The following is a 12,901-nucleotide window of genomic DNA, read 5'->3' as shown; positions in this document are numbered from 1 at the left end:
CTGCCTTAACATGTGTTGTTCTTGTGAAACAATGTGTAAGTTTATAGAAATTCTTTGATGAGCATTCAGTTTGTAAAAGGGATTCTCGATAATCTAAAAATGCTTTGTTGTTCCTGTTCGACATACTGAAAAAGGGTAAAAAATGTGGAAATGAGATGTTTCTGTTAATTCAAGTTTTTAAACATTGTAATTTCAAACAATCTAATAGCTACTGCTTTGTGTTGATAAAGTGACATTTAGACAGGATCTCATTCTCTTCCTTTTGAACAACACAACATAACTGCCTTGTTTTGGTCCAAACAGATCAATGCAATTACAAGTACAATACTTGTGAAAGCCCATAACTATAACATTTTTTTTTTTTTTGCACCTTAGATTAAGTTGAGTTTAGTTTTTGCCAAAATAAAATTACAGTAAATTCTGCAACACATTTCTGAACTGATGATGTATTTTGATGATCACAGATCTGTTCCAACTCATGTAATAGCAATGATCAGATTTAGTCAACAGACACGAGGTACCTATTTTTAATTTGATCATAAACAGTTATACATCTGTTTCTACACATCACACATGCATATTTTCCTGGAATATTTTAGACATGATCAGAATGAGCTGTGAATCACACTTTCTGAGTTTATCCTGCTATACGTCAAAGTGAATGCATGTGTGAACAGAGCAGAGGGTTTGCTTAGAATAAAAGTAGATTCCTGTGTGGTCTATCCAGCTCTGTTGTATTTCCAGTTGAGAGATACCATCTAACAGGGACAATCACCTATTTTCTAGTACATGTGTAACAGGCCAACAGCAGGCCCTATCTGCACCAACATCTTCCAAAGTTTGTCTCCTGAATAAGATTTGTGGTTGCATGTAGTGGAAGACATACATGTAGAACACAGTCAAGTAAAATCCCTGGGGGGTCATCAAATGGAGCAGAGGTCGAGCACAGGTCATTTGTCCACAAGGCAAACTTACAGATAAGGAGCTAGCACAAATCCAAACCCAAGAACAAGGTGAGGTCATACACTAACTGGAAAAGGACAAGGACAGCTGACTGGAGAGTCAATGAAAAATAACTTAAGGAATGGTAATTTAGTAATAGTAATAGGAGACTTGCCAACGACTGGCTGAGCAGCTATTTACACAATAAGTATGAGTTTGTACATATCAATAATTCAGATTCTGGGTTGTTGAAGGTAACATGTGGGGCACCACAGAGATCAGTACTTGGGCCATTGTTGTTTATATCATACATTAATGATTTATGTTTGGTTTCTAATTTATTGAAATGTATCTTACTTGCTGATGAGACAGAATCTCTGTAGTTGTGATCTTTTGAAACAGCTTCTGGAAAACACTTACAAAACAAACACACATCCAATCCTTTTACTTCAAAAGAAAGTCATAAGAATATTAACTAACTAACCGCGAATCAACAAATCCATTATTAATTTATTTACACATGCTCAAATTAAGTGAATCAGTTGATTATAAATTAAATCATGTACAAAGCAAATAACAAACGACTGCTTCCTAATGTCACGGTTTATTTTCCGTTCCATGTCTTGTCTCGTCATTTCCTGTTTTGTTTTGAAAAAGCACTAATCTTGTGCTCTCGTTTCAGATGACTTGCCCTTCCTCCCGTGTCAAGCGTCTGATTGTCTTCCCTGATTCCAAGTGTTTTCACCTGTTCCCCTTGGTCCCTCGTGTCAAATAGTCTGCGTTTCCCTTGTCTTGTGCCAGTATGTTGTCTCATTGTGAGCTTCATTACCAGCCACTTACCTTGTCTCGTCTCGTCTTGTCCCGTTCCATGAGTTCTCGAGCCTGCAGTGAGCGACTCTCCTGTAGTGCATCTTGCTTTGTAATTTATTGATCCATAGCCTTAGTTATTTATTGAACGGTAAGTTTCATAGCTTTGTTTTTCCTCCGTTTTTTCGGAGTGATTTTTCGTTGTTACTATTCATAGTCGCTAAAGTTAAAGGAGAGCGTTAAGTTAAAGTTTCATAGAGCCTCGTTTTTGTAAAGAGTGCGCCTTTGTTTTATTCCGCCTCATTTAGAGAGCGATTCTTTGCTTTGTTAAGTTTTCATAGCATTTCTGTTTTCCTCCCGTTTTGGAGAGATTTTATGTCTGTTAATTTTCATAGCCGCGCTCCTCCTCCACCATAGATACGGAGGAGAGCGTTTAGGATTTTTATAGCCGTTTCTTTTGCGCTGCCGGGAGAGCGCCCTGCAGTGCCGTGATCTGTCCTGTGTTTACTATAATAAAACCCTCCTTGAAACCACACGACCCTGCGTCTGCGTCCTGAATCCCTCTCTGGAAACTTGACACCTAATATCCAGAGGCTGTTTAGAATGAGGGAAAACAAATATATATGAAAAACCCAAGGTTAGGACCAACATAAACTGCCACTGTGCATCTGTTGCAGGTGTCTAACTTTGGAATTATTGTCCTGATAATATTAAAATGTGTGATGCTGACCCTGTACTATGATGGATATTAAGTTGTGGTAAACACTTTGAGCTATTATATAAATATAACTGGTATGAATGTCTTTAGTGTGTTAATTATGAGTTTAATTTAAGTTTCCTTATCTGCTTCTTTTGTATGTAATAGGGGTAGGTGATATTTAAGCGTATGCTTCAGCCTCCACCATTTTGATTTACTGTGTTTGTCATGTATTGCATTCCTCACTGGAATGCAAGTGCACTGAATGCTGCTGCCAGCTATTGAAAATAATAAGTGGATGTTCAGACACAGCAATGCTGACTCTACAATGATACAGTAGCAGTCAGAGAGAACTGATCGATGGAATGAATTAAATTAAAAGAAAAGTGGTTTCCTTAGCTGCAGATTCTGGTTTTGTTTTGGTTTAAATAATAAATTCTATTTTCTCCGCGATGTTACAGCTCTGTTTCATTAACACAGTGATTACACAGTGATCCTGGACAACTTTGAACTTTCCTAGCATGTAACAGAGCCAGCACACAATAAGGGACATATTTTAGACCTAATTATCTCCAAAGGGCTCAACATTTCTGAGGTTGTGGTGTCTGATGTTGCCTTTTACTGTGTTTTCTTTAAAATGGCCATCTCCGCTGACACCAGTAAAATTACAACAAAGGTAATCAGAAAACGCTATATCAACGAAAAAACCTGTACACTTTTCACCAACAATTTCATACGCACACCAGCTGTGCCCACAGTCTCTGTCCGTGATCTGGTTCATAGTTTCAGCTCTAAAGCTATGAATATTATGGACAATACTGCCCCCATGAAGGTCAAAGTTGTCTCTGGTAAGAAAAAAACATCATGGAGGAACGCCACACAGGTAAAAGCTCAAAAAAGAGAATGCAGGAAAGCAGAACGCATGTGGCGAAAAACCAACAACAATGCACTGACTTTATTTACTGTTGTTGACAGACTGACAAACCCATCAGCGTCAGTCCCTCCTGAACTGCTAGCTCTTTTGTCACGGACAGGCCTTTTTTCAGTCAGGCCTTTTTCCAACGGCCCTGAAAACTGTAGTCATTAAACCTCTCTTTAAAAAGCCTAATCAGGATGCCTCAGTAATAAATAACTACAGTCCCATATCAAACCTACCATTTTTAGGAGAGATCATTGAAAGGGTTGTTTTTCAGCAGCTTAACACCTTGGAGCAAAACAATTTCTTTGATGCCTTTCAGTCTGGATTTTGAGCACATCACAGCACTGAGACTGCACTTGTAAAAGTTTGAAATGACATTCATCTGAGCAGTGATGCATCAAAGATTTCGGTTCTGTTATTACTGGATCTCAGTGCTGCATTCGACACAGTTGACCATAACATACTGCTCGACAGACTAGAAAAGTTTGTGGGACTTTCTGGCACTGTGCTAAATTGGTTTAAATCTTATTTACAAGACAGGGATTTCTTTGTGTCACTTGGCAATTGTGAATCTGTCCGAACAAAGATTACATGTGGAGTTCCTCAAGGGTCCATTCTTGGGCCTCTTCTGTTCAACATCTATATGCTCCCTCTTGCTCAGATTATGGAATATCATAACATATCCTACCATACTTATGCAGATGACACACAACTTTACATAACAGTGTCACCAGATGACTATAGTCCCCTATATCTACTAAATAAGTGCATTGACAAAATCAATACGTGGATGTGCCAGAATTTTCTACAACTAAACACAGAAAAAACTGAGATAGTTGTTTTTGGCCCCAAAGAACAAAGATCAATAGTCAGTGCTCACCTTGATGCCATGACACTAAAACCTACAAATCAAGCCAAAAATCTTGGTGTAGTTTTGGACTCAGACCTAAATTTCAATAGTCACATTAAGACAAATACTAAATCAGCCTACTACCACCTCAAAAAACATAGCAAGAATAAAATAATTTCTGTCTAAACAAGATACAGAAAAACTTGTTCAAGCTTTAATTTTCAGCAGGCTGGACTATTGTAACAGTGTCTTCACAGGCCTGAGTAAAAAATCAATCAGACAATTGCAGCTCGTCCAGAACGCTGCTGCCAGAGTCCTCACCAACACCAATAGAGTGGAGCACATTACACCTGTGCTTAAGTCACTGCACTGGCTTCCTGTGTGTCAAAGGATATACTTTAAAATCTTGTTACTTGTCAATAAAGCACTAAATGGTCTCGGGCCTAAATAAATCTCTGATTTACTTGTATGTTATGAAGCACCCAGACCCCTCAGATCATCTGGAACAGGTTTACTCAGTGTGCCCAGGATCAAACCCAAACAAGGTGAAGCAGCCTTTAGTTTCTATGCTTCCCGCCTGTGGAACAAACTTCTAGAATATCTGAGGTCAGCTGAAACTGTCAACTCATTTAAATCAAGGCTTACATTACTATTTACTGCAGTTTACCAGTGAACTAGATATTGAAGGAAAATCTATAGCTATTGTTTTGTCTGCTGTTGCTTTTGCTTTATGTTTGCTTTTTAAATGCATTTTTTTTAAATGCATTTTTTTTAAAATGCGTTTTTCTTGCTTTTAGCTTTTGTTTTTAATGATCTATTGTTACTTTAATGTATTTCTCTTGTAAACCACATTGAATTGCCTTGTGTATGAATGGTGCATTATGAATAAAATTGCCTTGCCTAATAAGCACACAGTGCAAAAAGAATATAACTGCATATGAACCAAACATTAAATCTCTCCTGAAAAATATACATGGAGTGAATAGTAAGGACTTTATGCTTCTCTTCAAATCTCTTTTTTTCTTTCAGAGTCCTGATGTCTGTATGATGCAACAAGAAAATTACCCAATTACACAAACAGGAGAGCTTACCGGAACATTTCAAAGTTCGATAAACAGTAAACAGTATGGTGTTTATCTTTTTCACTTGCAAAATACTCTCAGTACACACTTGATATAAGGCTAAACCTGATGACTGAAAAAAAATTCTGTTGCAGTGTTTCAATGATAAAACAAAATTGTTGTACAATAACATCATTTTATCATTATTTGCTTACATGTTGCTATGATGATGAAAACAAAAAGAAAGAAAACTTAATTTGTATATACTTGGTTCATGAAATTTACATGTGATGTGACCATTGATACATGAACTAAAAGATTTACTCCATCACTTCCACTCTTTTAGGAGCAGATTATAAAACAGGAACTGTTCTTAAACTGAAAGACAAGTGAAGCAACGGAAGGAAGATGATGTCGAGAATAAAGTTATTTGAGAAGAACATATTTAGGCCTCCCATTCTCCTCTTCTTTGTTCTGAATACGAGACGGCAAATTGTGTACATCACATTAGCCTGAACAAACAAAAGAACCTTTTTAGATGAAGATTGGAGAAGCCATACCAACTGTTGCTTCCTTCTTATCTAGACATGTAAATCAAAGGTAACACCTATGTGCTCTGATCCACCAACACAAGAAACAAACCTCTCACACTTCTACCAACTACTTTCTTCAGATTCACTTTCAGTTGAATTTGAAAACTGTGTTTGAATGTCTTTTCTATCTTTGTGCAGGTTCTTTAAGGTTTGTATTTTGATACCTTTTTCACGATCATACTTGGTATAATAAGGAAGAAATAATTATTTACGACTAACTTTTCTATGGAGCCACATCGCCCCTAGTCGTCTGTAATATCTAATCGTTAAATGTAAATGAATTCAGTAACTAGACATTTATATGAAGTAATGCAACTATTGTCCTGCTGTTTCTTTTTGTATTCCATGGTTAACACAGGAAAATAACATTGTTTGGTTCTTTATTCATGTCATACCTTTTCAGATATCCATCTGAATTAGGGAGGTATTCAAGATCCAGAACCGCTATCTATGTATTTGATGTTGTTTATTTGATGCATTTTTATTTCATATGTTTATTTCTTTACCTGTCTCAGGAACAAGAGACGGCTCTGACCCCTCCGGTACACTGCTTCTATGTTGGCAGACCACTGCAATTTATTATCCAGCACCACCCCCAGGTATTTCCATTTCTCCATCACTGCAAACTGACTGATATGGAGTTTTAGATCTTCTGAAGTCCACCACCAGCTCTTTGGTCTTGGTATTGTTCAGGAGCAAACAGCTCTTTTTGGTCAAACCATTGAAGGACTCCACAAGGTCTCTGTACTCCTTCTCCTTTCCATCGCGCACACATGCCACAACAGCTGCATCATCAGAATACTTCTGTATGAGTCAGGCCTATGAGTTGTACCTGAAGTCCGATGTGTACAGGGTGAAAAGGAAAGGAGTCAAAACAGTACCCTGGGGAGCCCCAATACTGCATTCCAGTGTTTCAGAAACACATCTCCCCATCCTGACATACTATGGTCTGGCAGTCAGATAGTCTATAATCCATGATGTCAGGGAGGGGGCCACACCCATACCTAGAAGCTTGTCTTTCAGTATGGGAAGCTGCATGGTGTTGAAGGCACTGGAGAAGTCAAAGAACATGACTCTCACATATCCAGGCACATCCAGATAAGCATTTGCCCAATGCAGCATGTACAGAATTGCATCTTCCACTCCCATGTGTTTCTGGTAGGCAAACTGGAGGGGGTCAAGATCCTCAGCAACCTGAAACCTGTAGTAACACTGCTCTTTTTTTTTCAGCATACACTAAATGCCATCCATCCATCCATCATCTGCCGCTTATCCGGGGGTCGGGTCGCGGGGGCAGCAGCTTGAGCAGAGAAACCCAGTCGTCCCTGTCCCCGGCCACTTCCTCCAGCTCTTCCGGGGGGACCCCGAGGCGTTCCCAGGCCAGCCGAGAGACATAGTCTCTCCAACGTGTCCTGGGTCTTCCCCGGGGTCTCCTCCCAGTGGGACGTGCCCGGAACACCTCCCCAGGGAGGCGTCCAGGGGGCATCCTAACCAGATGCCCGAGCCACCTCATCTGACTCCTCTCAATGCGGAGGAGAAGCGGTTCTACTCCGAGCCCCTCCCGGATGACTGAGCTTCTCACCCTATCTCTAAGGGAGAGCCCAGACACTCTGTGGAGGAAACTCATTTCGGCCGCTTTTATCCGCGATCTCGTTCTTTCGGTCACTACCCACAACTCGTGACCATAGGTGAGGATGGGAACGTAGATTGGCCAGTAAATAGAGAGCTTCGCCTTCTGGCTCAGCTCCTTCTTCACAACGACGGGTCGGTGCAGAGCCCGCAACACTGCAGACGCCGCACCGATCCGCCCGTCAATCTCCCGCTCCATTCGTCCCTCACTCGTGAACAAGACCCCGAGATACTTGAACTCATCCATTTGGGGAAGGATCTCATTCCCGACCCGGAGAGAGCATTCCACCCTTTTCTGGCTGAGAACCATAGTCTCGGTTTTGGAGGTGCTGATTCCCATCCCAGCCGCTAAATGCCTATATTTCATTTAATCATAAACAGCCATAAAGCTATTTTCACACATCCACATTTCTTGGATGCAATATTTTGGATGATTATACATACATTATTTGGATGAGTCTAAAGGGTGAAAAGGCTACTGAGCTGAAAAAGAACATCCTAAGTGGATAATTACATTCCCACTTAAGAATAGAAGTGTCTGTTCTTCCTTTTCTGTTGTCCCCTCACTGGCGCCTGTCAGTACGGTGGTGCATAGAAGGGAGGACCCAGATGCGGACTTAAAAAAATAACAAGGTTTATTAACAAAAAAAAGCAGAAGGCAGAACGAAGGACACGGCTGAGCCGGATTATCAAAAATACTAAACTGTGGTAAAGAAACAAGAAAACAAAACTATGAAACAAATAACGTGGGGCAAAAACCTGACTTGACAAGACGTGAACAAACATGCTGTGAACATGAAGGTAGGTGATTGGTGATGACGTGCAGTTGTAGAACAGAAAACAGGTGACTAGAGTGAGACTAAGTGACAGGGGGGAAAACAGGACCAGAACCTGAAAACATAACAAAGAACCAGAAAACAAGAATATCAAAACATAAAACGGGACAGCGCCCTACTTTGTTTCAAACTGTTTACACCAAAAAGCTCTTTTATGATACGATAAAGATGTGATTACATGTGAAAATAAATGATAACTACTCCATGCTTAATAGAGCCTTTCATTCATTTCTCCAAATCTCTTTACAGCTTGCTATGTGTGTGTGTGTGTGTGCGGGTGGATGCTGAAAAAAACTGATCAGTGTTACTGCATGAGTTGGAACAGCACTTAACATCAAGAATCTCTTCCAATCTTTACAACTTCCGTTGTGTATGGAAGACACATTTTATGTATTTTAAGATACAATTTATTTGTTTAATTAAATCCAAAGTCACAGAGGGCAGTCAATCCCACCTGGGCCTTCATAAGTACTGAACTTTAAAACTGCACTGATCTGTTTGACAGTAGATGGACCAAAACAAGGTAGTTATGCTGTGTTGTTCAGAAGGAAGAGAATTCAACACAAGACAGTAGCTATTAGATCGTTTGAAATGATAATGTTTTAAAAATGTAATTAACAGAAACATCTCATTTCCACATTTTTTTTCCCTTTTTCAGTTGGTCAAACAGGAAAAACAAAGCATTTTTAGATTATCTAGAATTCCTTTGACAAGGTAAATGCTCATCAAAGAATTTCTATAAACTTTCACATTGTTTGTTTCACAAGGACAACACATGTTAAGGCAATTGAAACAATTAGCAACATTTTTTTGTTGTTAAGGTCAAACAGTGCGAGATGCACAAACAAAAGTTGATGCATTTGAGCACGTATTATCGTTCCATTTAAAAGCTGTGCCATAGTTGGTGTGTCCACAGTGTTCACGTCCTCCAGAATTATCTGGCTGATTTGTTTCCCATTGGGTAAAACCGACTTTAGACCCATCAGACCACATCCATCCTCCTTCCTTGTGGACATCAGTGAGTCCGATCCAGGTGAATCCTTGAGTAGGATCGAAGTTCTTGATCAGGGAATTGACAAAATTGTGTTCTTCCAGGCTGTGGATAGATACCAGGTTGGCTCCTTCTGAGACACAGTGAAGCTCTGCTTCCCCCCAGGTCATGTGTGAGGCGACATACTTGTAGCAGCGGCCGTTAAAGCTGTACCAGAACATGGGACAGCCGCCTCGCTGAAGCTGCAGTTCCTGTTCATCTGAAGGAGACGCTGCACCCAGAGCCAGAGCAGCCATGAAGAGGAACAACATCCTGATGGAGTTTTATGTCTGTAATTAAGACAAGGTGTCAATGTCTTGTTGAAGTTGATCTGTACTGATGCTTGTCATCAAATATCCTGCAGAGGCAGGTGACAGGCTGCTTTGTTTTATATCACACAGAGAGGGCGTCTCCACTCTTGGTATCTTATCATTGGTCTGTGCACTTAATAACATTTTCTGTTGCAGACAACAATGCATTATCTTACAAATATCCACAATAAAACAGTTTACCTTGATATGTCATGTAAAACCTGAAATCAAATTATTTCTCATAACTTTAATCGTACAGTAAACTTTAGAAAACGTTTGTGACTTCAGCTGTCTGAGGATTGGAGGGAAACGAGGGGAAACATGTTGCATTTCTCTGTCTTTATTTACAGATAGACACAAGAGCATTAAAACAAAATGTACGTTCAGACAGTAGCACAGAGTGAGAGGCACCGTAAGAGGTAAGAACTGAAGGCCTTCAATTCAATTAAATCAAATAAAATGTCATTTTAAAAGAATTACAAAAAAATTGACATATGAATTTAGTGGACTGGTGAAGAGGAAAGCCTTGAAGTTTAATTCAAAGGACCTACAGGCACAAAGTTGTCTCTGCATTTTAAGCAGGATTCACACCGGTTTAGTGCTGTGGCAGAAAGCCCCACCCAGGTTTCCAGTCTTATTTCCAGCACTATGTTCCTACTGCATCAAATGCAGCACTGAGATCTTGTTAAAGTAAGACAGAAACATTGCTGTTGTTGGTGTTTGATTGGATTGGATACTTTACCAAGAGCAGCCTCAGTGTTGTGGTATGGACAATACTCAGACTTAAAAATGTCAAAACCCTTGATGTGCGTCAAGAACTGGTTCGGTTGTTGAAAAACAGTTTCTGACTTTAACCAAAAATTTTATTAGTGTTTTATAGAATTTGGTAAGTTATTCACTATACAACTTCACTAAATAACTGCAGAAGCTCAAAATCACAGACTCTCTGGACATAGAAAACTACACTGAAATATGATGTGTCTGTTGTGACAAAAACGTCCCAGAAAATAAACCTAAAAAAAAAAGAAAATAGATACATAAATAAAAGCTAACCAGGGCACAAAAAGGACAACAAGGAAATGACGCAGTTCAATTTTGGTTTTCTTGTTGAGTTCCTGTAAAAGCTCACCTTTTATTGGTGCGCTCTATCTTTTTTATTGAGTGCAGAGTCTCAGCCACGTGAAACCCTCAGCAGATTCAAAGTTGAGCAAAGTGCAAAGTGTGAGCAGACAGCAGGGACCAGATGCACCGAACTCTGTTAGTGCTGCATATTTTGTGTTTTTGGTTGCTTTGTCATGTCTTGGGTTTTGGTTTTTCTGTCATGATTATAGTTTTGTTATCAGGTCTTAGGTTTCTGTTCAGTCACTAGTTTTTGCTGTTTTCCCCAGTCACTCTTGCCACGTTAGGTTCATTCAAGTCACCTGTCTTTGTTTTCTCAGCTGCACCCCGTCCCCAATCACCTCCCCACAGTATTTTATCCAGGTTCCCTCAGTTCTTTGCAAAATCCTTATCTTCATTGATGCCACGCATATTCATGTATTTAGGATTTGCCTCTTGTTTTGTTTATTCGTCTCTCCACAGTTTAGATTTATTGTGATCTGGCTCAGCTGCGCTTTTTGTTCTTTTTGTTAAATAAGTCACGTTTACCTTTAATATCTGCATCTGGGTCCTCCCTCCCCACTCCCCCCGGTTGTGACAGTTGGCAGCTTTTTGGTAGAATTAATGGCGCCCCAGAATTTTAAGCCCAGAATCACCAGAAAAATAATAATCACCAAATAAACCAATTCTGTAAAATCCTGAATATTTATAAGAACGTCCAAAATCATCCAAGAAATGTCACACACTTCTGTTGTAGCGTTAAACACAATTCAAATCATAACAGAGAAGAGAAAATGAATAAACAAATGCAGAAAACAGGCATTGAAATGGGTCTTTCTTTAAATGTTGATAAGCTCATTCTTTTTAATTAATGAACCTCAAAAACAGCTATAAATTGGGGGGCATATATGTTGTACGTGTTGGGACAAAACAGAGTCAAATGTCAATGATGTCAGGAATTGCCCTCCTTTTATTTCCTTGTTGAATACATACAAAAGCTCTCGTTTTATAGGGAAGCAATTGTTCTGTACAGTTAATATTTGTACAGCATTATAAAACTGTTAATGTGTCACTGCGTGATATCTATACAGTCCCAGGCATGCTGATTGTGGACAGACAGTTCCAGAGGTCACAGAGCCGCCCAACAGCATGACAGCACGGGCGGCTGTGGCTCAGCAGAGAGCGGTTGCCCTCTAACCGGAAGCACAGTGGTCCAGTCCTCAGTGCATGTATGTGTTCTTTGTACAAAGCATACTTGGGCAACACAATAAACCGTACACTGCGCTCAATTTGCTCATCGGTGTGTGACTGTAAAGGAAAAAAACAGAACAAGGAACAGTTGCCATGCTGCTGCCGCTGCAACTCTTGAGGATCTGAAAAAGAACCAAGAGTCACACCAAACAGGAAGAGAAGTAATATCATGTTGGTTTGAGAGACTGTCCAAGACTGTTGGGTACTGCTGTATGTCACCCACAATACTTAAGAGCTGGCTTAAAGGCCACTTTGATACCTTCTAGAGATGGATGGTACCTGTTTCTCATAGTTTTAAAGCAACACTAGGGAAATTTGTGAACCTAAAAACTATGTTTTGCTGTATTCCAACCTTTAATATGTGCATAATATGCCTAAAACTGCCTGAGAGCACCTGGAGGCTAAGCTACCGCAATTCAGAAGTTTGGTTTTCTCCCCAACACATTGCCGTTTACTGAATGGTGTCACAACACTTTCCAATAAGTGGATAACACCATAAGTTCACCATAATGACTGAAGACAGAAAGAAAGAGATTACAAATAAAGTGTGTGAAAAACTGTGTGTAAGCAAGACCAGAGGTCAAGAATAATCATCAGATTGGATTTTAACTGCTGGAGAGCTCAGAGAAAATGTCTCCCTCCACTCTGTGTAGGCTAAGTCTGAGGAGACTGAAGCTGCATTTGATTCCGGTAAGAAAACCAATGCAAGGTGTTCATGTACTCCAGACTTTTATGCTGGTGCCTGGTTCACATGTAGGGTTGAGATGAGGATTTGAATTTTTATGAGTGGTGTAATTGCACAACTCTGGATATAGCATCACGCAGACACACGGCAGACCAAAATAAGCAAGAAACGACAAGAGCTCACCTGTAGATG

At 39.8% G+C, this 12,901-nt stretch overlaps 1 protein-coding gene across 1 annotated transcript; it reads right to left on the bottom strand.

Annotated features, from left to right (window-relative positions):
• Nucleotides 1-8,960: 8,960 nt before the first annotated feature.
• LOC140275087 (ladderlectin-like) lies at nt 8,961-9,710 on the bottom strand. The gene has a single exon (XM_072370475.1). The coding sequence runs from the start codon at nt 9,634-9,636 to the stop codon at nt 9,157-9,159; it is 480 nt and encodes a 159-aa protein (XP_072226576.1). The 5' UTR covers nt 9,637-9,710; the 3' UTR covers nt 8,961-9,156.
• Between the last annotated feature and the right edge of the window lie 3,191 nt (nt 9,711-12,901).

The sequence above is a fragment of the Leuresthes tenuis genome, unplaced genomic scaffold (genome assembly GCF_036924035.1).
Source record: "Leuresthes tenuis unplaced genomic scaffold, fLeuTen1.0.hap1 SCAF_18, whole genome shotgun sequence".
NCBI classification, from domain to species: Eukaryota; Metazoa; Chordata; class Actinopteri; order Atheriniformes; family Atherinopsidae; genus Leuresthes; species Leuresthes tenuis.
This window is presented reverse-complemented; position numbering and strand designations above follow the sequence as displayed.